The sequence below is a fragment of the Castanea sativa genome, chromosome 1, assembly GCF_040712315.1.
Source record: "Castanea sativa cultivar Marrone di Chiusa Pesio chromosome 1, ASM4071231v1".
NCBI classification, from domain to species: domain Eukaryota; kingdom Viridiplantae; phylum Streptophyta; class Magnoliopsida; order Fagales; family Fagaceae; genus Castanea; species Castanea sativa.
The window spans coordinates 2,498,566-2,524,635 of record NC_134013.1 but is presented as its reverse complement, the minus strand read 5'-3'; the positions used below and the strand labels follow the sequence as shown (position 1 = coordinate 2,524,635).

At 40.2% G+C, this 26,070-nt stretch overlaps 2 protein-coding genes across 3 annotated transcripts; one reads left to right on the top strand and one right to left on the bottom strand.

Annotated features, from left to right (window-relative positions):
• Positions 1-300: 300 nt before the first annotated feature.
• Positions 301-5,147, bottom strand: LOC142622468 (metal transporter Nramp2-like). Its single transcript, XM_075795933.1, has 4 exons — positions 4,470-5,147; positions 3,606-3,742; positions 2,856-3,508; positions 301-1,022 (listed from the first exon to the last, which is right to left on the bottom strand). The coding sequence occupies exons 1-4, from the start codon at positions 5,015-5,017 to the stop codon at positions 801-803; spliced, it is 1,560 nt and encodes a 519-aa protein (XP_075652048.1). The 5' UTR covers positions 5,018-5,147; the 3' UTR covers positions 301-800.
• A 15,909-nt stretch (positions 5,148-21,056) lies between these two features.
• Positions 21,057-25,740, top strand: LOC142638572 (serine--tRNA ligase, chloroplastic/mitochondrial). 2 transcript variants are annotated; one of them, XM_075812607.1, is made up of 10 exons: positions 21,057-21,365; positions 21,465-21,613; positions 22,272-22,365; positions 22,453-22,601; positions 22,723-22,815; positions 23,135-23,314; positions 23,446-23,612; positions 24,573-24,707; positions 24,787-24,880; positions 25,079-25,740. In XM_075812607.1, exons 1-10 carry the CDS (start codon positions 21,158-21,160, stop codon positions 25,352-25,354), a joined length of 1,545 nt encoding a protein of 514 aa, XP_075668722.1. In that variant the 5' UTR covers positions 21,057-21,157; the 3' UTR covers positions 25,355-25,740. The 2 variants fall into 2 exon arrangements, with proteins under 2 accessions (XP_075668722.1, XP_075668731.1); XM_075812616.1 differs by lacking the exon at positions 21,057-21,365 and having other exon boundaries at positions 21,473-21,613; positions 22,265-22,365.
• The last annotated feature ends 330 nt before the right edge of the window (positions 25,741-26,070 follow it).

Genomic DNA, 26,070 nt, shown 5'->3' with positions numbered 1-26,070 from the left:
AAAACTCCTCATATTTTTATAAATATCCACAAACCCCCTAATATTAAGATATATAGATACTTTCACTGTATGTGAAGTCTGCGGACCGATAACCATGTAAGATTCACTGTGAAAAGGAAATATACATATATTTGATGTTATAAGATACACTCTCCCTAAGTTACTCATTAATAAGAAAAATAACTCAAGTGGGACTTATCATTCATGTGTCTACCATAGATTCCAAGAAATGAACAACAAAAGAAGATAGAAGAATAATTAAAAGTAAGGGGGAGAGAGACAGAGAGGGCATCCAAACAATTTTGCAAAATTCCTTCCATTCTTTTGTATTGATCCCTTAAGTACCAGCTGTTACAGGTTTGACTATGGTACATGTTAAGTTGTTAACATATTACATTAAAAGAATAAGCAGTTTACTCTATTTTACTGGTACAATTCGTGGGGCATACTGAATCTTATACCACAAAAACAAAAACTTAAAAAGTAATTCATCCTGCAGTTTGTAACATTGCTACGTCCAGCCTCTAAAATGAAGAAAGGAACCCGGTTTGATCAATTGATTGAATGTAACTCTGTGCAGCTCCATTATGCAAAAAAGTGCAGTTACATGAATATGCTTTCAATTGTTTGTATCTTTGTACTCACATTCAAGATGCACAAAACTTAGAGATGGTTATGTAGAAGAATGTTTCACTTCTGAAAAGCAGATCAATGACCCTCTTGTGCTAAAACGCCAGCTCCATTGAGCAACAGCATAATTCAGAATTTCTATAGTTTCTGTCGTACGCGTATTTGTTGACTCAGTTCCCAGTGGAAGTAAACCTCTTGGAAATTAAGGTAATCAAATCTGAAGGGAAGGTACCGCTGTGTAAAATAAGATATACAATAAATGCTATATATGCAACTGTGCCAGTCGCGACCGCCAAACCAAATAGTAGTCCGGTAACTTCAGATACAAAAAAATCAATCAACAGATACCCATTGATCATCATTACCAATGCCGCCACACTCCAAGCCACCCTCTGCAACATTAATTGACAATATATTAGAAAATAAAGTTACGTAGGGAATTATTATCATTTGGAAGTCAATTAACCGAATGATAGACAAAGCCCTCAACTCCAATAGTTTAAAAGAAAAACTTCAACGCACCCATAACTCAAGTTTACTAGCATGCTATCCATGCAACATGAGCAGAGACTAGTTGGGGGGGAGGGGGGGGGGGGGGGGAATGTCAAGCATCTTTATCTACTTGATGAGTGAATTGAATCATATAATTTTAACTGAACAAACAACACGAACAGGGTAAATATTTCAAAATGCTTTTATTGGAAACTAAATGACTAGTCAAGCATGGAGATAAAGGTTTTATTAATCACTGGATATCTTGAATGTTTCAGTTTATCCAGCTAAAGCTAATCTAAATCATTAAAGAGACAAAATTGCAGCCTCTGCTTTTTGTTAGCTCCCTTCCTTTGACTGCCTTTATTGCAACCTTTTATTTTTCCGTTGATTCCTCACAGGCATATAAATGATCAGCCTATAGACGAAGAACCTATCTGGAAACTCCAAATCTCAACAGAGTCAGTTGTTTCCCTAATGGTTTATGATTAAAATATAAATTCCAAAAGCCAATATGGAGAGGAATACAGTTAGACATTAGCATTACCACAAGAAAAACAAAATCTACTACGCAAGAAAAATAGCTTCTGTAAATCCTAGAGTATGAGGGCTTAAACTACATAACTCTAAACAGTTTCTTGCTAAATATTAAAATATTTCAGCAGCTACATACCATCTGGACCAACACATCTTACAACAAAAACTCAAAAATTAATTGATATTTACATGACATGAATATTACACACATGTACTTCATAGATAAAGGACCGAAGTCAACACCACAATATACAACATCAATGATATTATCTTTCTGTGATCTATAAATTACTGAGTTTTGGTTTTAGCCAACCACCACACCAACTCACTAAGAAACACATGGTTGACTTAAAGAAAATTCAGGGGAGGAAAAGAAAAGGAATCTAGCACCAGAAACAAAACAACACAAGGCCACCTAACCCAAGAAAAAATATTGAACATGCTCAAACACACATACAGCTATATATAAATCTGGGTAGTATGAAACCACAAGCTTAAAGATAACAGAAGTAAAAGTATATACTTCATATTATTGCCTCTCTAAATCTCTCTAACACAGTCCTGGATAATGATCGTTAAATATTTTCTTCCTTTTTTATTTATTTTTTATTTTTAATGGGGGCGCAGGGGGAAGTCACTAAAGGAAAAGCATAAGCAAATGAGTTGCTGATGTATATATCTGTGGCCACATAAGCAAATGAGTTGCTGATGTATATATCTGTGGCCAATAGAGATGTGCGTAGACAATGAAAGGGCCAAGTTTAAGATAAAAACCTAAATGACATTGAGAATCTGAATACAAATTAATCTGATGAATATATACATTTTTTTTTTGGGAAACCAGATCATTATGTGAAGCAAGTCCAAGAATGATCAAGCGCATAGCCAAAAACCAATAACAATTGATGGCTGATAATTTTGACATGTGAAGTAATTTCATCATGCTTCTCCCTTTGTTAATATTTTTTCCATACATGAAAGTTGACCCATATAACCACAAGGTGACAAGGTTGCATGCAAGTAATGGACTAAAAGATGCCTGTCCTTTATGCCCATCCTAAAACCCTTGACCTAGGATTCATTGTTCATAACCACAAGTCTACAAGTTTACAGGCTAGACAAAAAACAGATGGCTGTCAACACAAAGTGAAAAATATTATGCCCAAAATGACAGAGTAGTAAAGTTCACAACTTACCTCAAGAACAGGCCCAATTTTGAAGACCCCCATGACCTGCTCCTTGGCCACCAAGGTAAGAAGGGGAATAAGCGCAAAAGGAATCTGTATTGACTGAAGCACATTAAGCCATTCATTCAGAATATCCAATGAAGCTTCAGATGTTTTAAATACAAGAGCTACGGCTATAGTTGGCACAATTGCAAAACTCCGTGTAATCACTGCCCTCAGCCATTTCTTGAGACGAAGGTTGAGAAAGCCTCCCATGATAAACTGTCCAGCATAAGTGCCAGTTATCGTGCTACTCTGTCCAGCCGCCAATAAACCAATACCCCAGATATAAAGAATCGGGAAGACTCCTCCTCCATACTTATCTTCAAGATATTGCCCTGCATTTATTAGTCCTATACTATTGGCTTGTTTACTGCCATAAAATCCCTTAGCAAAAACCGTTGTCACAAACAAATTGATGATGAAGGAGATTGAAAGTGCAACCGAAGACTCAATTGAGTAGTAGTTGAGTGCTTCTTGAACCCGGCCTTTCTTGTTCGGATCAATCTTCCTTGACTGTACCAATGCAGAGTGTAAGAATACATTGTGAGGCATTATGACACAACCCACAACTCCCACAGCCTGCCTAATTGTATTTGAGCTGAGTCTTGGCACCAAAATACCTACAAGGAGGATCGAGTTCAGTTACACCTATGGTTCCAACCAATGACGAAACTTATAAAACAAACAGCAGATATCCAATTAAATAAACTTTTTTACCCATAAGAAGATCTTTTCCACTAGGCTTTGTTTCTCCAAACATCCAGGCAAATGACACACCCATAGTTGCAATGAGAACTGCAAAAAGAGCTTCCAACTTCCTCACTCCATAGTTCTCAAGAAACAAAAAGATGAAGCTGTCCATGTGAGAAAGCAGGGGCAAATAATGATCCCCAGTTAATAAGCAATCAATTAAATTCAAAATTCAAAATCTACCACCTAGTTTTTTCTACATAAAGCTTGTAAATTGATGTAACAATGAATTTGATTAGCAAGACAATAAATGCATGAAATTACGTTTTTTAGATTGGTTATACATTAATCTACAGTACTCCTAGCATCACTAGATAATAAAGAAATCAAACTTACTTCACACTAATGTCTTGACACATGAAAAAACAAGTTCAGTCTAGGCCTAGGCCTTTGATGCATCTTGAGTCTTGACACTAGAGGTATCTAAATAGAGACATACTTTAGCAAAGGTGTTATTCCAAACTCCCAATAACACACAGCAAAAGCATCCTAGCTGAGACCTTTTAGTACAACCTAAAAAGCAAGGTGCCTGCCGCTGCCTGACTAAAAAGCAAGGTGCAAAATATGTGCCAAAGCAACCAGTGCATTGGGCATCACAGTTAACCATTTTTGGTCATGGGTCACTGTCCCTACAAGTCCAATGCATTGAAACACTGGACTAGGCCTTACCCAACCACACCCCATTTACATTCCAAGAAACTTCATAGCTATTTCTTTTTTCTTTTTTCTTAAAAAAATTAATTAATTAAACGTGGCAAACCCATAACAACAGGAATTAAACTCAAAAAACAAAAACAAAAACAAAAAAAAGAGAGAAAAAATAGTAAATACCAATCAGAGGCTGTAATTAGAACACCAGCCCAAATGGGCAAATACCCATTGCTTAAAATCTGAATAGCAATAGCACTCCCAATAACTTCTTGAATATCAGCTCCAATCAGTGCCAGCTCAGCCATGACCCACAACAGATACCCGGCCCAACCCGGATACTCTTCCCTACAAAGCTCTGCCAGGTGTCGACCCGTGGCAACTCCAAGTCGGGCCGACAAGAGCTGGATCATGAGGCCCATAATCGTGGCCCACAAAAGCAACCAAAGCAACGAGTACCCAGCTATAGCCCCAGCTTGCAAATCTCCCTCCAGATTTCCCGGATCCAAAAAAGCTATGCTCATCAAAAACCCAGGTCCAGTAAACATCCACAGCTTCTTCCATGAGAATGGCGGTGTCACCGCTAAATCCTCGCCGTCCGATTCTTCCGCCTCCTCGCCGATCAGGATTTTCTCTTCGTATTCATCGGACTCATGAGACTCCGATAGCAGCCGGTTCGTCTCTTCGTCGTTTTTAGAGTCTTCCTTGTCGTCCAGCTTTTCGACGTTCATGTTCTGTCGTTATCGGGAGATTTTGTGTTTGTTTTATTTATGTACAGAGGTTTTGGTTTGGGCCTTGGGGAAGCTAAGGTAAGGGACGAAGTTGTTTGTTTTGTTGATTTGAGGATGATGATGAGTCGTCGGATTCGTGGAGGTTTATGTTTTATTCTGGCCACTAAGAGGGTGACACGTCAGATTTGGGTGCGTGGCTTCACCGTCATTTTTACGGTGTAGAAATGGAGCACTTTTTTGTTTTTTGTCTTTTGATAATAGAAATGGAGCACTTTTATTTGTGGGATTGTGCGATCTGAGATGGATTTGGTGAAAGTGGGATTCAACAGTTGACTTAGCAAAGACAAATTAACAGTTGGTTATGTTGTCTATTTTTGTTAGTAATGTCTGGGATTCACATCCTCTAGAGCTCTTAGGGTACTTTATTAGTAGAGTTCATTAAATCATAATCACTCTTTAATGATTTAATGGTTTAGATTCTGCCATGTCAGCATTTCATTAATAATATTCTTAAAATAATAAAATAATGTTGTAAACAAAACAATTAAGATGATTGTTAATGAAATGCTGACATGGCAGAATCTAGACCATTAAATCATTAAAGAGTGGTTAAGATTTAATGAACTCTACTTGGTAGAGTACCCTAAGAACTCTAGAGGATCTGAATCCGTTTGTTTGCCCATTCATTTTTAACTATTTCATTAAATATTAGTTCTAGAAAGTTACAGGATGTAATAATTTCATTTATATATATATATATATATATATATATATATATATATATATGTATAAGCATTTAATTAAAAAATACATTTCCATCCATATGAAAAAATTCTATGATAATATTTGTGTGGGGCAAAAAGATCCTGGTGGGAACGTGGGCCTTTTGGGCCGTGTTAAGGCGCCGACTGCAGGGTAAGAAATTGTTAGTCTTATGGGTCGGCCCGTACGCCGAGGATCCGAGGATCCGGAGGATGAACTTACCCTCGGATGAACACCGAAGAACTCGGGATTTCATAGTGAAGATTAGGGGATGACACGGTTAAGGCCAATGGTAAAAGGGGTGAACCCTAGAACGCCCCGAAGCACGGTGTTGAAGAAAAGTCAAAGATAAAGGCCGCTACCTCCACATTAAAGACCCCGCATCTACCACCTTGGCCGCATTTATGGGGATGTGACACCTGAACATTGGAAGAGATACTTCTGGTCAATATTCAAAGGCACTGAGTAAAGAAATATATAGTTTAAGGGGAGGTGAGGCAACACGTGTACAAAGCATTCAAAAGAGTAGTATTTAAAGGGCAATTTAAGACGGAAAAGGGGGAGAACTTTTGTAACCTAAAAAGAAAAAAGACAAAGAGAGAGATATAATATAAGAACAGCCTCTCGGCTTACGTCCGAGGAAGCCTATTTACAATATTCCTTCTTGTTTCCAAGTACGCTGGCAGTCTTTGGTTTGTCATTTAAGTCCCACCCATTTCTAACCTAGGTTTCAAGCCCACACTCTACAAATCGTATTGTTTAAGGCTCATTGGGCCTGAGCCCATAACTGTTCTTGGGTCCAGGTGCAATTGTGCACTTACAATTGGCGCCGTCTGTGGGAACCTAGTCTAGAAGAGGTAGGGATATTATGGCAGGCTTAGGCTCTCACCATGCAGAGTCACAAGGATCACAACCGGAAGATCATTTCGAACGTCTTGAACATCGTAGGGATCGTGAGGGAAGCGTCCATACAGAATACCCAGGGGCTAGCCATACTCATGGAGGGGGTAGCACTACCCACGATGAGGGTTCTAAATCCATGCAGAAGGAAATCAATCGTTTAAAGAGGAAGTTACGCCGTGCTAAACGTAAGGTTTCCCCGTCCTCATCTAGTTCTTCTTCAGAGAAAGATAGGGGACTCGGTTACAGTTCAAGGTCATATTCCCCCACCAGCGCAACATCCTCTCGTGAGGAGAATGACCAGCCAACCCGCAGACGTAAGAAGCTTCGTTCTAGGGGCTTAGGCAACGATACCATGAGTAGGGCGTTGCACCAACTCTCTAAATCTCCGTTTTCACGGAGGATTGAAAGGGGGAGGCTTCCCAGGAGGTTCACACAGCCCACGTTTACCATCTATAATGGCCGGACTGATCCGGTGGAGCACGTGAGTCACTTCAACCAAAGGATGGCAGTGCACTCTCACAACGAGACTCTAATGTGTAAAGTCTTCCCCTCCAGCTTGGGACCTGTGGCTATGAGATGGTTTAACGGTCTTAAATCGGGGTCTGTAGGCTCGTTTGGGGAACTGACTAGGGCATTTGCTTCGCGGTTCATTACGTGTAGCAGAGTCCCTCGGCCATTGGACTCGTTGCTATCCATGGTTATGAAGGAAGGGGAGACACTGAAAGCATACTCCGACAGATACTGGGAGATGTTTAATGAAATAGATGGCGACTTTGATGAGGTGGCGCTTAATACCTTTAAAGTGGGCCTCCCTACTGATCACGACCTGAGAAAGTCTTTGACGAAAAAGCCCGTCCGCAGCGTACGCCGTCTTATGGATCGTATTGATGAATATAAAAGGGTAGAGGAAGACCAGCAGCAGGGGAAAGGAAAGGAGAAGGTTATCCCACAGGAGAGAAGGGATTTCAGGTCGGATAGATATCACAACAACAAGCCGAGGAGGGATTACTTCGGACAATCCGGCTCGGCAGCACCCCAGGCTGTAAATACTGTGTTCCGAGAACCAGTGCATCAGTTATTAGAAAAAGTTCGTAAGGAGCCCTTCTTCAGATGGCCCGGCAAAATTGCAGGTGACCCTGCGAGAAGAAATCAAAACCTTTTCTGTCAGTACCATCAGGATGTGGGCCACACTACCGAGAACTGTCGGACCCTGTGGAACCATTTAGAACAGCTCGTCAGTGAGGGAAAGTTAAAGCAGCACTTGTGTCAGCCCACTGGGCAGGTCAGTCAAGTTGGTTCAAACAACCAGAGGAACAGTTCATCTCGGCCAACATTGGGAACGATTAATGTTATCTTCGCTGCACCTGGTAGGACCGGCTCAGGTCCCACTAGGGTTATGACGGTTTCCCATCCGCAGGCCGAGGATGTGGGTAGTAGGCCGAAGAGATTAAAGAGCACTTTACCTGTCTTGGGTTTCTCCGAGGAGGATAAAGTAGGGACTATCCAGCCCCATGACGATGCTCTTGTGGTTACCCTCAGGATAGGGAATTATGATGTGAGAAGAGTGGTGATAGATCAAGGCAGCGGTGCAGATATCATGTACCCTGATCTATTTAAAGGGCTGAGGTTGGAGTTGGAAGATTTAACTCCTTATGACTCCCCACTTATAAGCTTCGAAGGAAGGGCCGTTGTGCCGAAGGGGCATATCCGTTTACCCGTTCAATTCGGCACAGAAACGGTTGAGGTAGATTTCATCGTGGTTGACGCGTATTCTCCATATACAGCCATCCTCGCCAGGCCATGGTTGCACGCCTTGGGAGCTGTCTCCTCTACTTTACATGTTAAGGTGAAATTCCCCTCGGGGGAGCATGTTGAGGAAATCCTCAGCAGCCAGGTAGTGGCTAGGCAATGCATATCGGCTACGGTGCTTCGTCAGTCAGAAATTGAGTCATCAACCTTGCCCATCCAGGAGTCATAGCAATTAACAGCTCCGGAGGCACCTGGAGCGATGACAGAAGATGAGGCTGTTTGTGAGGAGTTAGAGAAGTTTGTAATAACAGATGATCCAGAGAGGTTCTTCCAAGTTGGCATACGATTGCCACACCAAGAGAAGATGGAGTTGTTGAAATTTCTGAAGGATAATTTAGATGTCTTTGCGTGGGACCCCTATGAGGCTCCGGGCGTAGACCCGAACTTTATTTGTCATCATTTAAACGTCAATCCGGCCATTGTTCCAAGGAGGCAGCCACCTCGGCGATCTTCCCGAGAACATTCTGAAGCTGTGAAGGAAGAGGTTCTTAAACTCAAAAGGGCGGGGGCTATCAAAGAAGTTTTCTACCCTGAATGGTTAGCTCATACTGTTGTTGTTAAGAAGAAGAACGGCAAGTGGAGAGTATGTGTGGACTTTACTGATTTAAACAAGGCCTGTCCTAAAGATTCGTTCCCAATGCCACGGATTGATCAACTGGTAGATGCTACTGTCGGACATCCTCGGATGAGTTTTTTGGATGCCTTCCAGGGTTACCACCAAATTCCCTTGGCGTTAGAAGATCAGGAGAAGACTGCTTTCATTACTCCAACCGGGAATTATCATTATAAGGTCATGCCATTCGGGTTAAAAAATGCTGGGGCTACTTACCAAAGAATGATGACCCGAATGTTTGAACAGCAATTGGGGAAAACCATAGAAGTATACGTGGATGACATGGTGGTGAAGAGTAAGACAATACCTTCGCACATGACAGATTTGGCCAACACCTTCCAGATGTTAAGGAAATATAAGTTGCGCCTTAACGCCTCCAAGTGTTCTTTTGGTGTGGGGTCTGGAAAATTCTTGGGATATATGATTACTCATAGGGGGATAGAGGTAAACCCAGTGCAGGTTAAGGCTATTCAGAATTTGCAGCCGCCTCGGAACCCAAAAGAGATTCAAAAATTGACCGGAATGATTGCTGCGCTGAATAGATTTATTTCTCGGTCAGCTGACCGGTGCCGTCCTTTCTTTCAGTTGTTGAACAAGTGGAAAGGGTTTCAGTGGACCGAGGACTGCGAGGTAGCTTTCCAACAGCTTAAGCAATATCTTTCTCGGCCACCCATCTTATCTCGCCCTGAGGTGGACGAGGTTTTATTCGCTTATGTGGCCGTGGCTATTCATGCGGTGAGTTTAGTCCTTATAAGGAATGAAAATGGAGTGCAGAGACCGATTTACTACGTTAGTAAGTCCTTGAATGAGGCCGAGGTGCGCTATTTGCCCTTGGAAAAAGCGCTTCTGGCAGTAGTCCACGCCACGCGCAAACTTCCTCACTATTTCCAGTCTCATACTGTGGTTGTTTTGACCCAGTTGCCTCTCAAGGCTGTGTTGCGCAGTGCTGATTATTCTGGCAGAGTGGCAAAATGGGGAACCATTTTGGGAGCCTTTGATGTTAAATACAAGCCTCGCACCTCGGTGAAGGGTCAAGTCCTCGCTGATTTGGTGGCAGAGTTTGCTGAACCATTGTTAGAAGAAACTTCAAAGGAAGCACACATCGGTGAAAAATCAGTTGGTGTGATCACAGCCGTACCGCCCTCGGCCTGGAAAGTTTATGTGGATGGGGCTGCTAATCATAAAGGGTCTGGTGTTGGACTTGTTCTAATGTCCCCTGAAGGAATTGTCTTTGAAAAATCTTTGAGATTGGCCTTCTCGGCTACTAATAATGAGGCCGAGTATGAAGCAGTCTTGGTAGGCATGCAAATGGTACATAAGATGGGTGGCAAGGAAATCCATGTGTTCTCGGACTCTCTGTTAGTGGTCGGCCAAGTCATGGGGACCATGGAGGCTAGAGACCCCAGAATGAAGGACTATTTGGCCCAGGTTAAACGTCAGCAAGCTGAATTCGACTCCTTTGCCTTAGCTCATGTCTCTAGGAGTGGAAACACTCATGCAGATTCTTCGGCTACATTGGCCACATCCTTGGCTCAAGGTCTACCAAGGGTTATTCTCGTTGAGGATCTGGTAGAACCTTCTCTTGTAACTGCTAATGCACCTCGCATCCATCTAATAAGGCCTGGTCCTAGCTGGATGGATTCGATCATATCTTTTCTTAAAAATGACATCCTTCCTGAAGACAAGGTCGAAGTAGAAAAGGTACGTCGAAAGGCGCCGCGTTTCTGGTTGTCCGAGGACCAGAAGTTATACAAACGATCCTTTTCAGGACCGTATTTGTTGTGTGTACACCCTGAATCAACAGAATCATTACTGGAGGAATTGCATGAAGGAATTTGTGGGAGTCACACTGGGGGAAGGTCCTTAGCCCATAGAGCCCTGACTCAGGGTTATTGGTGGCCCAATATGCAGAGGGAGGCTCAGGACTATTCCAGAAAATGTGATCAATGTCAAAGGTTCGCCCCTAATATCCATCAACCTGGAGGGGTTCTTAACCCTCTCTCCAGCCCTTGGCCTTTCGCACAATGGGGCCTGGACATTGTAGGGCCATTTCCGAGAGCTGCTGGCAACAAAAGATGGCTGCTCGTAGGGACAGACTACTTCACTAAATGGGTTGAAGCTGAGCCCTTAGCCAATATCCGAGATGTTGATTCCAAGAAATTTATATGGAAAAATATTGTTACTAGATTTGGTATACCGCATACACTTGTCTCAGACAATGGCGTTCAATTTGACAGCAACGCCTTTAGGCAGTACTGTGGTAACATGGGCATCACAAATAGATACTCTACACGCTTATCCTCGAGGAAATGGGCAGGCCGAGGCCGTTAACAAGGTCATAGTCAACGGGCTCAAGAAGAGGTTGGATGATGCGAAAGGCAAATGGGTAGAAGAGCTCCCTCATGTCCTGTGGATATACCGGACCACACCGCGCAGGTCCACTGGAGAAACACCATTCTCTATGACTTATGGAGCCGAGGCGGTGATACCACTAGAATCTGGTTTTCCTACTCTAAAGACAAGTTCTTTTAGCCCAGAGAATAACCAGGGACTTCTAGAGAAAGATCTTGATTTACTTGAGGAACGGCGTGAGGCAGCTATGGTCCAATTGGCTTATTATCAGCAGAAGCTAAAACGAGGATATGATGCCCACGTGAAGCTAAGGCCACTTGCACCTGGTGATCTTGTATTAAGGAAAGTTGTAGGCACTTCTAAGAACCCAGCATGGGGTAAGCTAGGACCTAACTGGGAAGGCCCCTATCGCATTGTTTCAATAGCAGGCATAGGGTCGTATAGGCTAGCTGACCTAGACGAACGAATTGTACCACGTCCATGGAATGTAAATAATCTTAGAAGGTATTATTATTAATCAAATAAGCTTTTGTCAATTAATATTTCAAAGTTATGGCTAGCTCTCATATTTGAAGTTACAATTTTTAAGAGTCAAACAGAAACTTGGTGAAGTGCAGTCCTCGGACCACAAACCTTGTGGAAATTGATGTCTTGTCATTTGTTAAACAGAACCTTAGTTATGCCGGGTCTTCGGACCTCCTACTTTGGGAAAATTAACATTTGAAGTTACAATTTTTAAGAATCAAACAGAAACTTGGTTAAGTGCAGTCCTCGGACCACAAACCTTGTGGAAATTGATGTCTTGTCATTTGTTAAACAGAACCTTAGTTATGCCGGGTCTTCGGACCTCCTACTTTGGGAAAATTAACATTTGAAGTTACAATTTTTAAGAATCAAACAGAAACTTGGTTAAGTGCAGTCCTCGGACCACAAACCTTGTGGAAATTGATGTCTTGTCATTTGTTAAACAGAACCTTAGTTATGCGGTGAGATAGGACCTCGTACTTAGGGAAAATAGAGATTTGAAGTTAAAATTTTTAAGAATCAAACGAAACTTGGTTAAGTGCAGTCCTCGGACCACAAACCTTGTGGAAATTGATGTCTTGTCATTTGTTAAACAGAACCTTAGTTATGCCGGGTCTTCGGACCTCCTACTTTGGGAAAATTAACATTTGAAGTTACAATTTTTAAGAATCAAACAGAAACTTGGTTAAGTGCAGTCCTCGGACCACAAACCTTGTGGAAATTGATGTCTTGTCATTTGTTAAACAGAACCTTAGTTATGCCGGGTCTTCGGACCTCCTACTTTGGGAAAATTAACATTTGAAGCTATAATTTTTAAGAATTAAACGTAAAATTGGTTAAGTCATATCTTCGGACCACCATTTTGATCAAGGTTATCTCCTTATCATGTCTGGATGTTAATGCGTTACTGTTTATTAAACTCGGACCATAAGTTTCATATCTTTAAGTATTAAGCAATTTTTTGTGTAAGGAATGGTCCTCGGATCTTACATCCTACTAGAAACAGTGTTATGCATTATAAGGGTTTAATCGTTATATGAATTCTTCTTCTCTTTTTAATCAAGGCATTGTTTAGATATATTAACCATGTCACCTTTTATTAAATCTTTAATGATGTGTATAAGATTATGTGAAAGTTATGATTGTGCAATCCATGGAGTTAGATTTGTTTACTCTGAGAAATTCTGGTTATGTGCTAATGGCAATCTTTATAACAAATACAAAAAAAAATAAGGTAAATTATAACAGATACAACCCAAGTGGAAAGCAAATGAAATTGTTCTTCATTAATCAATTAAATATGCATTACATAGATAGTTCAAAAGTAGAAAAAGCGAAGCCCTAAGCTAAGTCCTAAGCTGTTGGAGGAGGATCTTGCTGAGAGGTACTAGTGCCCTCGGTCTTTCTCAACTCCAGCTCAAAAGGAGTCATAACCTGCTTTCCTTTATCTGCTGTCTTTGTTGGAACGACGTTGGGTTCCACTGTTTGGCTTAAATCCTTCTCTGCATCCCCTCCTCCTTCCTTCTCTTTGTTGGAACCAGAAGGTTCTGTAGGATCAGGAATTTGCTGTAGGACCACTGGGGGTAAAGCAGGAAGAGTTGTCTCAGGGGTAGGAGCAGCAACAGGAGCCTCTTCAATCTCCTGTATTTCTAGGGGAAGCCAAACGTTCTCGGACTTCCTCAAATCCGAAGATTGGGGAACTCCTGCTGCGTTTAAAGCTTCCCCCCATACTTTTTGACAGTATTCGCGGCATAAAGCCGCGAACTCCTCTGTCAGCTGCTCCTCGGTGGTTGCTACCCCTTCATCGAAACTTGCCTGCTTGGCAGCTTGAAGAGAGAGTTGGAAGGAGCTAGCTTCTTCCTTCATCAGCGCCAGTTGCTTCTTCAGATCCGAGCACTCCCTTTGAGCTTGGGAGAGCTCTTCATCTCTTTCACGAAGGAGCTTGCACTGTCCTTCTATCTGGGTCTTCATAGTCTTCAAGTTTGACTCGACCCCGTTTTTCTCTCTCCTCAGATCTGCTACCTCCGAGGTCAGCTTTTCGTTCTCGGCAAGGGCTGTACCCAAGGACTTCTCAGTCTCCATCCTAATTTCGAGTTCAGTTCTGGCTACTTTCCGAGCGTCTTCAATAAACTTTTCAGCTACAAAGACCTCCTGAATAGCGTGTAACAAAGTATGATGGAGTTAGGAATAATAAAAAATAAACTTACCTATAAATATTATTAAAAGTGGAATCTACCTAAAAAGGAGAAAAACTTACCAGCGCTAAGTCTCTTTTCAGTGAGAGAAATAGTTGTGGCTGGCCCATCTTTTCCAAAGTCTCCATGTCTTTGGGCAGCAGAAGAGGGCGTTCCAAGACCTCGGCCAGGTGGTGGGCATGGCCTTGTTGAACCGCCCTTATACTGGACTGGCAGGAGATGGGTGCGCCGTCCAGCCTTAGGTCGGGGGACCAGGTGGTCGGTGTTCGGCGCACTACAGCCTCATCCCTGATTTCCCCGAGTTCAACTGAACGGGCTCTACCCTTGCCCTTGTCCAGCTTCTGCTGCTGGACCGGTGGGAGTTGTTGGCGTGGTTTCTTGGGGTCTTTATTAATTGTCCCCTCATTATCCCCTTTTCTCTTCTTCTTGGGATCCTCGGCTGGCAGTTTTGGCTCAGCTGGAGGAGGAGGAGGAGGTAAAGCTGGGGGAACTTGGGATGTCCCCGTTTTCTTCTTCTCTGCAACCTTAGCAGCCCTATTGGTTAGGAGACCCTCCATTCTTCCCATGTCTTCTTCAGATTCGTCCTCGGGAAGGGCAACTACAAACCCTGCGATTCCAGAGGCCTCGGTGGCTTCTTCCTCCTCGTCGGAAAGTACTACAAACTGGTTTCCGCGAGGTCTCTCGGTGTCTTCGAGATGGAATTGATCTATCTCGTCGTCGAGTGTGTGTGAAGAAGACACCTGTTCTTCTGGAATGACAGCTGTTTGTGAATGCACGGCAAGGGGGATTGCTGCTATAGGCTGGTTGTACAAAACGGTGTTGGGAGCGTCTGGGAGGTCGCGGTCGTCCAGAAAGTGGGGCCGAGCTACGTTTATCCTTTTTCGTCTTCGGTCGCCCGCAATTATGGCGTCCTCTATCTCCTGGAAGTCTTTGGAAAGGGGAGTGTACCCTAGAATAAGGTGAGCAGCCCGGAGTTGTAGGTCTTCACTAACGAACACCTCGGAGCGAAGTACCCGGTTTAGATCTGCGATGTTACAGTGACTCAGACGAGGACGCACGTGTTGCTTATCTGCAGAAAAGACATCAAAACAAACAAATTTGGTCAGATTTACATAGATGTTTAACAAATTTAAGCAAGTACGAATATGCATTTCGGTGTGTGCTAGAAGAAGTTGTGTTGTGGGAAGATTAATCCTATGGCGTCGCACCTGGATCCCCCCACTGAACTGGGCAGTGGAGGCCGTCGTGCCAGTTCCCAGACACGATCAAGTAGTCGTCCTTCATGCCTTTGTTTGATTTGGGCAGACAGGAAATTAGCCTAACGGTGCTGGACCGAGATTTAATATAATAACCTACCTTAGAAAGTTTATGGGACTCATATAGGAACACGACATCGTGCCATGTGAGGTTTAAACCCATCTGCTCGTTTAGAGCATCTACACTACCTAGAACTCTGAAAACGTTTGGGAGGCATTGATCGGGACACAACCGATGGTTGCGGAGGTACTCCCTAGTTACAGGTTTCATTGGTAGGGTCATCCCACCCTCTATAAAGGCTATCGTAGGAATGATAACCTCTCCCTCTTTCCTAGAACCGGCCACGGCTGTTGCCGGGCAGTATTTTAACCCTACGTCGCTGGGAATATGGTACTTAGCCCTAAAGCCCTCCATCCCAGCGGCGGTATCAACTAGACACTTAAACTTACCCATTAGAAAAGAACGAAAAGTCAAACTCTAAAAGGGAGAGTGTTTGTAGTGACAGCCGAGGACAAATATCGAGGAGAAAAAGGTTAAGAATAGGAGCAAGAACTTACAAGGTTGAAGGTGTGCAAGTCTTCACGTTTTTCTGCAAAGTAAGGTATGATGGCTGATGTCTTGATGGGATTACCCCCTGAAGAATTAAATGAAGGCGCAGGTTCCCGAAGCGTCACGACGTGCGAAAAGGCGGCCTCAAAATTATGTTTGTCCCGCCTAAAATTTCGTGGAGTAATGAGGGCCGTTGGATGTCCATCTCACCGTTGAACGTGAGGGTCAAAATGTAACTGGCAGTAATAAATACGCGCGTTGTTCAAAATAAAACCGCCAAATGGTATTTTCTGGGACACGAAACGATTTCCACACGTGCCATTATTCGCAAAGTGAGTAGAGTAGGTTCTCGACGGATCAAAACCCTATTTTTCTCCTCGGACGTTGAAAATTAGAGTTTTGAGGGGCTATTGTGTGGGGCAAAAAGATCCTGGTGGGAACGTGGGCCTTTTGGGCCGTGTTAAGGAAGGCCGACTTGACCCTGGGGTAAGAAATTGTTAGTGCTATGGGTCGGCCCGTACGCCGAGGATCCGAGGATCCAGCCGAGGGTGAACTTACCCTCGGATGAACACCGAAGAACTCGGGATTTCATAGTGAAGATTAGGGGATGACACAGTTAAGGCCAATGGTAAAAAGGGGTGAACCCTAGAACGCCCCAGAAGCACCGGTGTTGAAGAAAAGTCAAAGATAAAGGCTGCTACCTCCACATTAAAGACCCTGCATCTACCACCTTGGCCGCATTTATGGGGAAGTGACACCTGAACAGTGGAAGAGAAACTTCTGGTCACTATTCAAAGGCACTGAGAAAAGAAATATATAGTTTAAGGGGGAGGTGAGGCAACACGTGTACAAAGCATTCAAAAGAGTAGTATTTAAAGGGCAATTTAAGACAGAAAAGGGGGGAGAACTTTTTGTAACCTAAAAAGAAAAAAGACAAAGAGAGAGATATAATATAAGAACAGCTCTCGGCTTACGTCCGAGGAAGCCTATTTACAATATTCCTTCTTGTTTCCAAGTACTGGCAGTCTTTGGTTTGTCATTTAAGTCCCACCCATTTCTAACCTAGGTTTCAAGCCCACACTCTACAAATCGTATTGTTTAAGGCTCATTGGGCCTGAGCCCATAACTGTTCTTGGGTCCAGGTGCAATTGTGCACTTACAACACTAGTTTTTAAGTAAAATTTGCAATATTTTTAACAATTCGTTGAATTCTCATAAATTAAACTAACTTGAAGTTCACGAGACAAGAATTTTCGTTATTGGTCTATATATATCTTTTTTAACTTACGGATTATATTTGTTAAAAGGTAAGGCAATAAATGGTTTTAAGAAAATAAATTGTCTTACTAAAAAACTTTATTTATTAAAATGTGAGATAAAGCATGACTTTAAATTGGGAGCGATAAAAGGGAGTGATGTGGGATTTCCACTAGATAAAAAGGGTGTATTATTATAACACCATTTCCACAGGAAAATACTTAAATTTGAAAGAATTACAAACCTACTTCACAAATGTTTTTATCTAATATATATATATATATATAGAGAGAGAGAGAGAGAGAGAGAGAGAGAGAGAGAAAATTGCAAGTTGCAACAATATCTCAACTTCAATTAAAATGATTGTGGTGTCCAGTGTCCACTACCTAGTATCTACTAATTCAATATATTAAAATTTAAAAAAAAAATCTTTGCACAGTAATGAGAATAAGATCCACTATCTCATCAAAAAAAAAAAAAAAAAAAGAATAAGATCCACTAAAAAAGTAAAAATGCCAAACAAACTAATTTGGAATGGCTTTTCGGCTTTGTATATTGACCATAAGAGAGCCCATGACCACTTTATTTATTCAGTTTTTTTTTTTTTTTAAAATAATGATGGGTGGCAATATGTGACACTTGCTAGCACAAACACTATTTTTTTAAGGAAAAACAAATAAATAAACCTAGTAATAAAACAACCGCAAATTTTTGCATATGCCAAAAGGCAAAATGTACCAACATGGGCACATGGCTTTCAAATGAAAATTCGTTCCTATGGCCTTTGTTTTTTTAAGTGCCATATGGCATTACATATTGATTTACAGTCCAAACTTGCCTTATCTCGAACCATTGCCATTGGATTAAAAGGGAATTTGATGGAATACTACTATTATTATATTCTTTCTCTTTATGCCCTTAGCTTTCTAGAATTTGTCATTTCCAAATTTCAATTGAGTTTTAATACTCTGTAAATTGCAATTACTTATCAATTATTTTACGAATAAAGTTTGTTGAGGTCCAAAATATCATAAGCATCGTGTAAAGGCCCAAAACATCATAAACATTGAAATTTAAAACCCGTTTGAACCCTCAAAGAAAAGGCAAGGACCAATCGGCGAATCAAGACCCACATAAAATAAGTAAGAGGAGGTCCAAACACATGAATGGGCAAGCTTTAGGCCTTAGAAGATAAAGGGAAAAGAAAAATGAAGCTCAGCTCAGCCTTTGCGAGGGAAATTTCCTAGGGAGCCTAGAAAGGGATTGGACCAGAATACCTTATGACTCCCAGAAACCTAGGATCCTCGGGATGTGCAGAAATAGACTAGCTGGGATGAGGACAGCTCAAGGGAGCATGCTCATGGACACAAAGAACAAAAATGGGTATTACCCATCAGCCGCCCATGGTTTAGAAAAAATACTGATGACTTAGGAATTAGCACTTCATGAAAAGAAGCCTAGTACCTTGGGGAACACAAAAAGGAGGACCATGAAGGAAGGTAGCTGGGGATCTTTCAGCCTGACAGAGGGGAATCTGCCCATTTACAAAAAATGACAAAAGGTAAAGCAGCTTAAAAGGTGGGTCTAAAAAACAACATTTAGAAGTTTTGGGAAAATAAGATTGAAAGTCAGCTCTTAAGATCTCCCAAAAAGGGAAGGTCAACTGAGGACTTTGGGGGGGCTTAAAAGGGGAAAATAATAAGAAAATAAAGAAGGGACCGGCCACCAATGTTATTGACGCAACATTGGTTCTAGTACACAGGGTAACAAATGGAGGGAATTAGTGGTTCAACAAAAACCCTAGGGAGGTACTACAAAAAGGGGATGGAGCCAATAGTAAAAACCATTCAGCAATAGAGAATCAGAGCAAAAGGCTCCTTGGAAAAACTTCTTTAAAAATCAAAAAATGAGAAAAGGGGGAAAACATTGTGAGGGATCTTAAGACAGACACTAGAGGATACACTTGGATTCAAAAGGATTCAAACCTCATAAGTCTTAGAAGCCTACAAAGAGCTATCTAAGTCTGTGACTTTTGAACTTATTTGGACCTTGTGACATATCCCAGTAGAGAAAATGCCCAATGTACTAAAACCCAAAAAATAATGAAATATTACTTATCATTCGGAGGATCCCTAATGTCTTATATACCTTTTATTATTCCTTTACTGTTCCTTGCTGTACAATATGTATATATTTTGTATGTGTAAGTGTGTATGTGTTGTAGAAATCATGTTTTGTGCATAACTTAGTTTGTAATTAGCCCAATACAACTGCGGTGAATCAAGCTCAGTCCACCAAACCACAAACATAAGGCCCAGGATCCTTGTTCCTACTTGGGCATGGGTATTGTCAAAAAAAAAAGAATTCACAAAGTTAAACGGTTTGGTTAACAGGTGCCCTGAGAGCATTTGTTAATGAACCAATTTATGAAAGTTTTGATACTACTTTTATAAAAAATAAAATTGTCAAAAAATTTAATTACTTTTTTCAGTTTTCATAAAATTTTCTATAAATATTTTGTAGACTAATATTCTCAGGATATCTATTAACTTTTTGCAAAATTAAAATGTTACCTTGTGGATATGTTAACCTGTTTTTTCCCCGACAATTTTTGTGATAAGCTCAAAACAAACCGGCCCAACAATATTGTAGCACAATGTGCCTCAAGGCCTAAACAAGGAAAGTTGAACGCCACGCCCTTTAAGATTGCTAGCCGAATGGACCCAACCCATATGGCAAAGTCCGTTTGGAAAATTGGGGGTGTGGTTTGGACTTTGGAGGACAAGAGGGGATTTTTCTTCATCTATTTTTTGGAGATCAATGGTCATATCACAAGTGCAAGTGAGCTTGGGAGTGCTTGCAAAACCCATGAGCCCATGGATAGTGCCTTGTGCACCCCTTCATCAATAGCTCAATATGTCTCAAATGTTTGTTCTTTCACCATTAATATCAACTCTCGTTATCATACAAATTCAGTAGCTTTGAAAATGTGTTAATTCTTCCGTAACAACAAACCAAACAGGATTAAGTTAGCCAAATTACCGTGGCCATTATGAAAACAAAGTATATTGTTTCCCCCAAATCCCATTGCTCAAAGCTTAAAATCCATTTATTAAAGCTAGCCCCCACTTCTTGTTAAAGGGTTCTTCAAAAAAAAAAAAAAAAAATTGAACCATTAATAAGTTTATCTCCTACCCTTCAAACAATAGTTAATCTAACACAATATAAAGTATTTGCATGTCACATTTCATAAATGTTAGAATGAGTTTTCACTTTTCATTGTATCTGGTAGTACGAAAGAATATTAATCTAAAACCTCTTGTTAGTCAAGTACTAATATATAAATTCAAGCTTGTTTAACAAGAAAGTGAACAAAATTTAAACATGTAATGAATTTGAATTTCATTCATGTTTGAAATTTAAATAAAATAAACTTTTTTTTTTTTTGATAACCGGTCAGAAACTTTTATTAAGCTTAGTAAAATAAATTAATATTAAAAGTTTATAATAATTGAGTTATTATCAGAGCAGACTTCGTAAGTTGAAACCGTCTTAAAAAAAAAAGTATTTATTTAATATCACCAAAATTTAAAACTTAATAATATTTTTTATATAAACAAACAAAATCTAAAACTTAATATATTAGAGAATATTTCAGAAGTTCAGAAAATAACTAAAATTTTAAATTTCAACTAATGAGTAATGTCATTGTAAAAAAAAAAAAAAAATTGTTAAACCAACAAAATTGACAATATATATACACATATATAGTGACTTTTTAACTTATAAATTAGATTTTCTTCTCAATAATAATAATACTACAAAATTTGTGAGGATAAATTGGCTGAAACTGAAATTAGCTCTCTTTCTCTCCTCAGACTCAAAAGTCCAGTCCAACCCTGAACAGAGACAAAAACCATGGGTATGGGCGGGACGACCTTACAGACCCTGAAGCTCGCTTCAATCCCTTCATTCTCTTCTTCGCGCTTCGTTTTCAAACCACTTCCCAAAACCCTAACCTTCTTAGCTCCTTCCCGCCGTGGCCGTACACAGAGACCTCCATTTCCACTCCTCGCCAGAGCTCTCTCAGCCGCACCTGCAGTCCAAACCGCTTCAGATGAAACCGGTGATTCACATTTTGCGCTATTCTTTGAGTTCCAACTTTTTTTTTTTTTTTTTTTAAATTTAAATTTTTGGTTTTTGATTTTGGTGATGAATGATGAAGCTGTGAAGCCTCAGTGGAAAGCAGCGATAGACTTCAAGTGGATAAGGGAGAACAAAGAAGCAGTAGCTTTAAACATAGAGAAGAGGAACTCCAATGCTAATTTGGAAACTGTGCTTCAACTGTATGACAAAATGACCCATCTTCAAAAGGTTGTAATTTTATACTCTCTTGTTTATGCTAATAACCATAATCAAACTTTGTGCATTGATTTTCTGTTTGAATTTTGGAAAATTCAATTTTATATTGACAATTCACTAGTTGTTAGTATGTGTGTCAATTTGTGCATGTATGTATATGTAAGTCTTTTCATTGATTAAGTTACACACGCACCCAATGGGTCTTGAATGAAGGCTATTGTATGAAGGCTGTTAGTAGAGAAAAAAACAAAAACAAAAAAGCATGGGAGAGAATCTTATGATGAGAACTTTTTTGGGTAAAGTTTAGGTGTAGTTCCTTTGGCATTGTATTGTGCATTCTCCAGATAGATTCAACCATGTATCCTTAGAAGCTGTAATTATACATAATGAAGTGCATTGGCTAATCTACGTATTTGAATCTAATTCGGGAACTTATAAAGAACTGTACTTTAAGTTTTGCCTTAAAAAAAAAAAAAAAAAAATTCCCTGGCTTTAGAAGATGTCGGCTTGATGTGAAATATATTTTGAAGTACAAATGGGCGGTGCGTTGAGCAACAAAATGCAAAGGTTCTTTGTTTAGATTACATCTAAAAATAAAATATGGTGTAAAAACAGAGAGCAAATTGTTTTCTTCTCAATTTTTGAGCTAATTGTCACTCACAGATAGCAGGAAGTTGAGCGGCTTCGTGGGGAAAGGAATGTGGTGGCAAACAAGATGAAAGGGAAATTGGAACCAGCTGAGCGTCAAAGACTCATAGAAGAAGGTATATGGTGGGGATATTATATTATGCATATATCATTTCCCTGATTTTGAAATGTGTTTCTCATACTGCTTTTATTTATGTATTTAGGAAAGAATCTGAAGGAAGGGCTTGTCACCTTGGAAGAAGACCTTCTTAAACTTACTGATGAGCTTCAGCAGGAAGCTCAGTGTATTCCGAATATGACTCATCCGGATGTTCCGATTGGAGGGGAGGAGTCTTCGGTGATAAGAAAGATGGTACCTTGTTTTTTTTGAGTCATTCTCTTTCTGACAAGGGATGCATGTTGTAGTCCAGTTTTATACAGTTTTTTTTTGTTTTTGTTTTTTTTTTTTTTAAATTTTCTATGTGCTTTTGTAGGTAGGTAGCCCGCGCAAATTCAGCTTCCCTGTCAAGGATCACCTTCAACTTGGAAAAGAACTTGATCTTTTAGATTTCGATGCTGCTGCAGAGGTACTCTTTCTGTTTAATCTAAGGTATTAAAAGTGTCCCTTAGTTTCTCCCTACAGGGTTTGTATCATAACTTTTAAGGGTTTTCTATTAGTAGGGTAGAGGTCTTACATATCTGGAAGTTGTGTTTGTTATGTAATCTAACAGGTTGATAAATCTGCAATACTTGGATATTCAGAAGATTTTACTCATAATTTTGGTTGTTGCGTCAAATCTAAAATTTTGAATTCCAAATAAATAGATTTGGTAACTTTTAACTCGAACTCAACAATTGACTGCTTTCCTTTCTAATGGGTATCCTTTTTTCTGGTTGTGCATATAGGTCAGTGGGTCAAAATTCTACTACCTGAAGAATGAAGCGGTTATGTTAGAGATGGGCCTCATTAACTGGACACTCTCGGAAGTCATGAAGAAGGGCTTCACACCCTTGACAACTCCAGAGATTGTAAGATCCTCTGTTGTTGAAAAATGCGGTTTTCAGCCTCGTGGAGCAAATACCCAGGTTTTTGAAATTCTTGCTTTTTATCTCTCTCGTCCAGATATGAAAATGCTGCCATAGTGTGTAGGAAAGGACATTATGTTCACTGTCATTGATGTATAAATTTGCTAATTATCTTGTTAAACATGTATCAGGTTTATTCTATTGAGGGTAGTGACCAGTGCCTCATCGGCACTGCAGAGATTCCAGTGGGGGGAATTCATATGGATTCTATTGTTGCTGAGTCATTGTTACCATTGAAGTATGTGGCATTTTCCCATTGCTTCCGAACTGAAGCAGGTGCTGCAGGCACAGCAACAAGGTAAATTATTAGTGTCATCCTTTTTTCTTCTATGATTAGCTACCTTTCACTATTTCCAATACACTTGAATAATGGTTCTACCAAATCATGTAATGCTAAATCCTCAATCAAATGCAAATTTCCTGACAATGATATGATAATTTAGTTGTTTCATAAAATTTTGAGCACATGACACTTGTACCATTTGAGATTGAAATGTGATCTCATATTTAGTTAATATTCCCTACTAATTGCATCACACTGGTTTGTTCAACGTGCTGCTGATATTATAGATCCTTGAGTATCCAAATATGCTGGCATGAAAAGTATGATTTTGTTTTTTACCTTTTCTTCCATCCAATGCTGAAGAGATAGGCTTTATGTGAAACGTGAACATCAAAATCATGTCAATAAGAATGCCTGGTTTTTCAACTGTAGAATCGGGTGTCGTCTTGGTGTGGCAGCTACTGCCCTTCTGCATGACAAACATGCATTCTTTGTCTAAATCTCTTCATGGTAGGGTTGAGAAGGCATTGGGTTTGGCTGACCATGATCATTTTTTATGAAGGCATCAGGGTTTGTTTACTGTAGAACAAAATTTAACATTGGAAAACTTTGAATGACTAAACAAAAGACGTGTTCCACAATAAGTATATATGACTTAGAGATTTGGCCTGTTAGTTTACTATGTCATCAAATAAACTTGTAATTTTTAGTGAGTCTTGTGTAAGTCCAAAATCATTTATTATCCTGATTAGTGCTTGAAAATCTACCACCTTGGCTCCTTACTGTGGTAAGTCATTTAACCATAAATGCATGCATGTGACCACTATAGTGCTTGGGAAACACTGTTGGTGGTCTTTGCTCAGGTACAAGTTGTTCACGTTATGATTGCTATTAGTCTTGTTTGTCTAGTTTAAACCTGTGGCACTAAATAAACTTCATGCATATTATGATAAAACGGGTGGAGATACTGCGCAGGGGTCTTTATCGAGTCCACCAATTCAGCAAGGTGGAGATGTTTGTCTTATGCCAATCAGAGGAAAGCGAATTCTACCATGAGGAGCTCATTAAAATTGAAGAAGACCTCTTCTCATCACTTGGATTGCATTATAAGTGAGGACATTCCTCAGCCTTTTATTGAGTTGTGTGCTGGTTGTTGTTCTAGTAATGTTAATCTTGAGTTTCTTGGCAGAACTTTGGATATGGCTTCAGTGGATTTAGGTGCACCAGCATATCGTAAATTTGATGTGGAGGCGTGGATGCCTGGTTTAGAACGATTTGGCGAGGTATTTCTATGGGATTTACTCCCTTTCTCTCTCTCTCTCAAATGGGCTACTGTTGGTTATACATGGGCACAAATTTTGCTTTCAAAATGTCGTTGCTTCTTGAGATATGCAAGAATATAATGTTGTCTATTCAGACAAGGGTACCATTCTATTAGCCATTCTTGAAATATTAAACCCCATTTGTAAATATTTTGACAGATATCAAGTGCATCAAATTGTACAGACTATCAAAGTCGTCGACTGGGGATCCGATATCGTCCATCAGAACCATCATCAACTAATTCTAAAAAGGGTAAAGGAAGCCTTCCTCCACCAAAGTTTGTTCACACACTAAATGCGACTGCCTGTGCAATACCACGGATGATTGTTTGCTTGCTTGAGAATTACCAGCAAGAAGATGGCTCTGTTATTATTCCCGAGCCATTGAGGCCCTTCATGGGTGGGCTTCAGATTATAGCTCCTAAATCCAGATAGGCCGAGGGAACAGTTATTTTTATTTATTTATTATGTATTATAGTTGCAGCATCTCGCTTTACCAATAAATTTTGAGTTAAAAAATGCAGGCAGTAAAAAAGGGGGAAAAAGAAAATGGTAAAGAAATGCTTCTTATCTGAGCTTGGCAACTTGGAGGCAACAAAGTGCATTTGGTTTAGCTTTTTTTAGCTTGTTTATTTTATTTGGTTATGTAGCCTCACTTTATTTGGTATAACTGTATACACCCCATTTTTTCATTTCCCCATTTTCGTTTTTGGAAAGTTTGCTGCATACAAAAACTATTTGTTGCAGAATGCATGAGTTTACTTGTAGTAGTAGTCATGAATTATTGGGAGACCTGCTTTATGAATTTATAACTATCGTGACTAGTGCTTACAGACATATTCATTATTATTGACGGTGAGTTTTCAGGATATTTAGTTGGGCCCCAAATAGCAATCAAATCATGGGTGCTGGTTTGATGAGGGGGCTATAGCAAACGAATTCGACCTGGCCCAGGGTGGATATATGTGTGATGGTTTAGTTTACCTGTCATGGTTGTTGTGAATCATTGGTAAATTTTTCCTCGGAAGTGGTCATGACTCATGACTAAAGCTGGTAAAGTCTTGATTGTTGAATGAGGATTTCACGTTAAGCCCCCAACAATAAATATTGAACCAAATTTCAAGAAAAAGACAGTATAATTTACTCAAAAT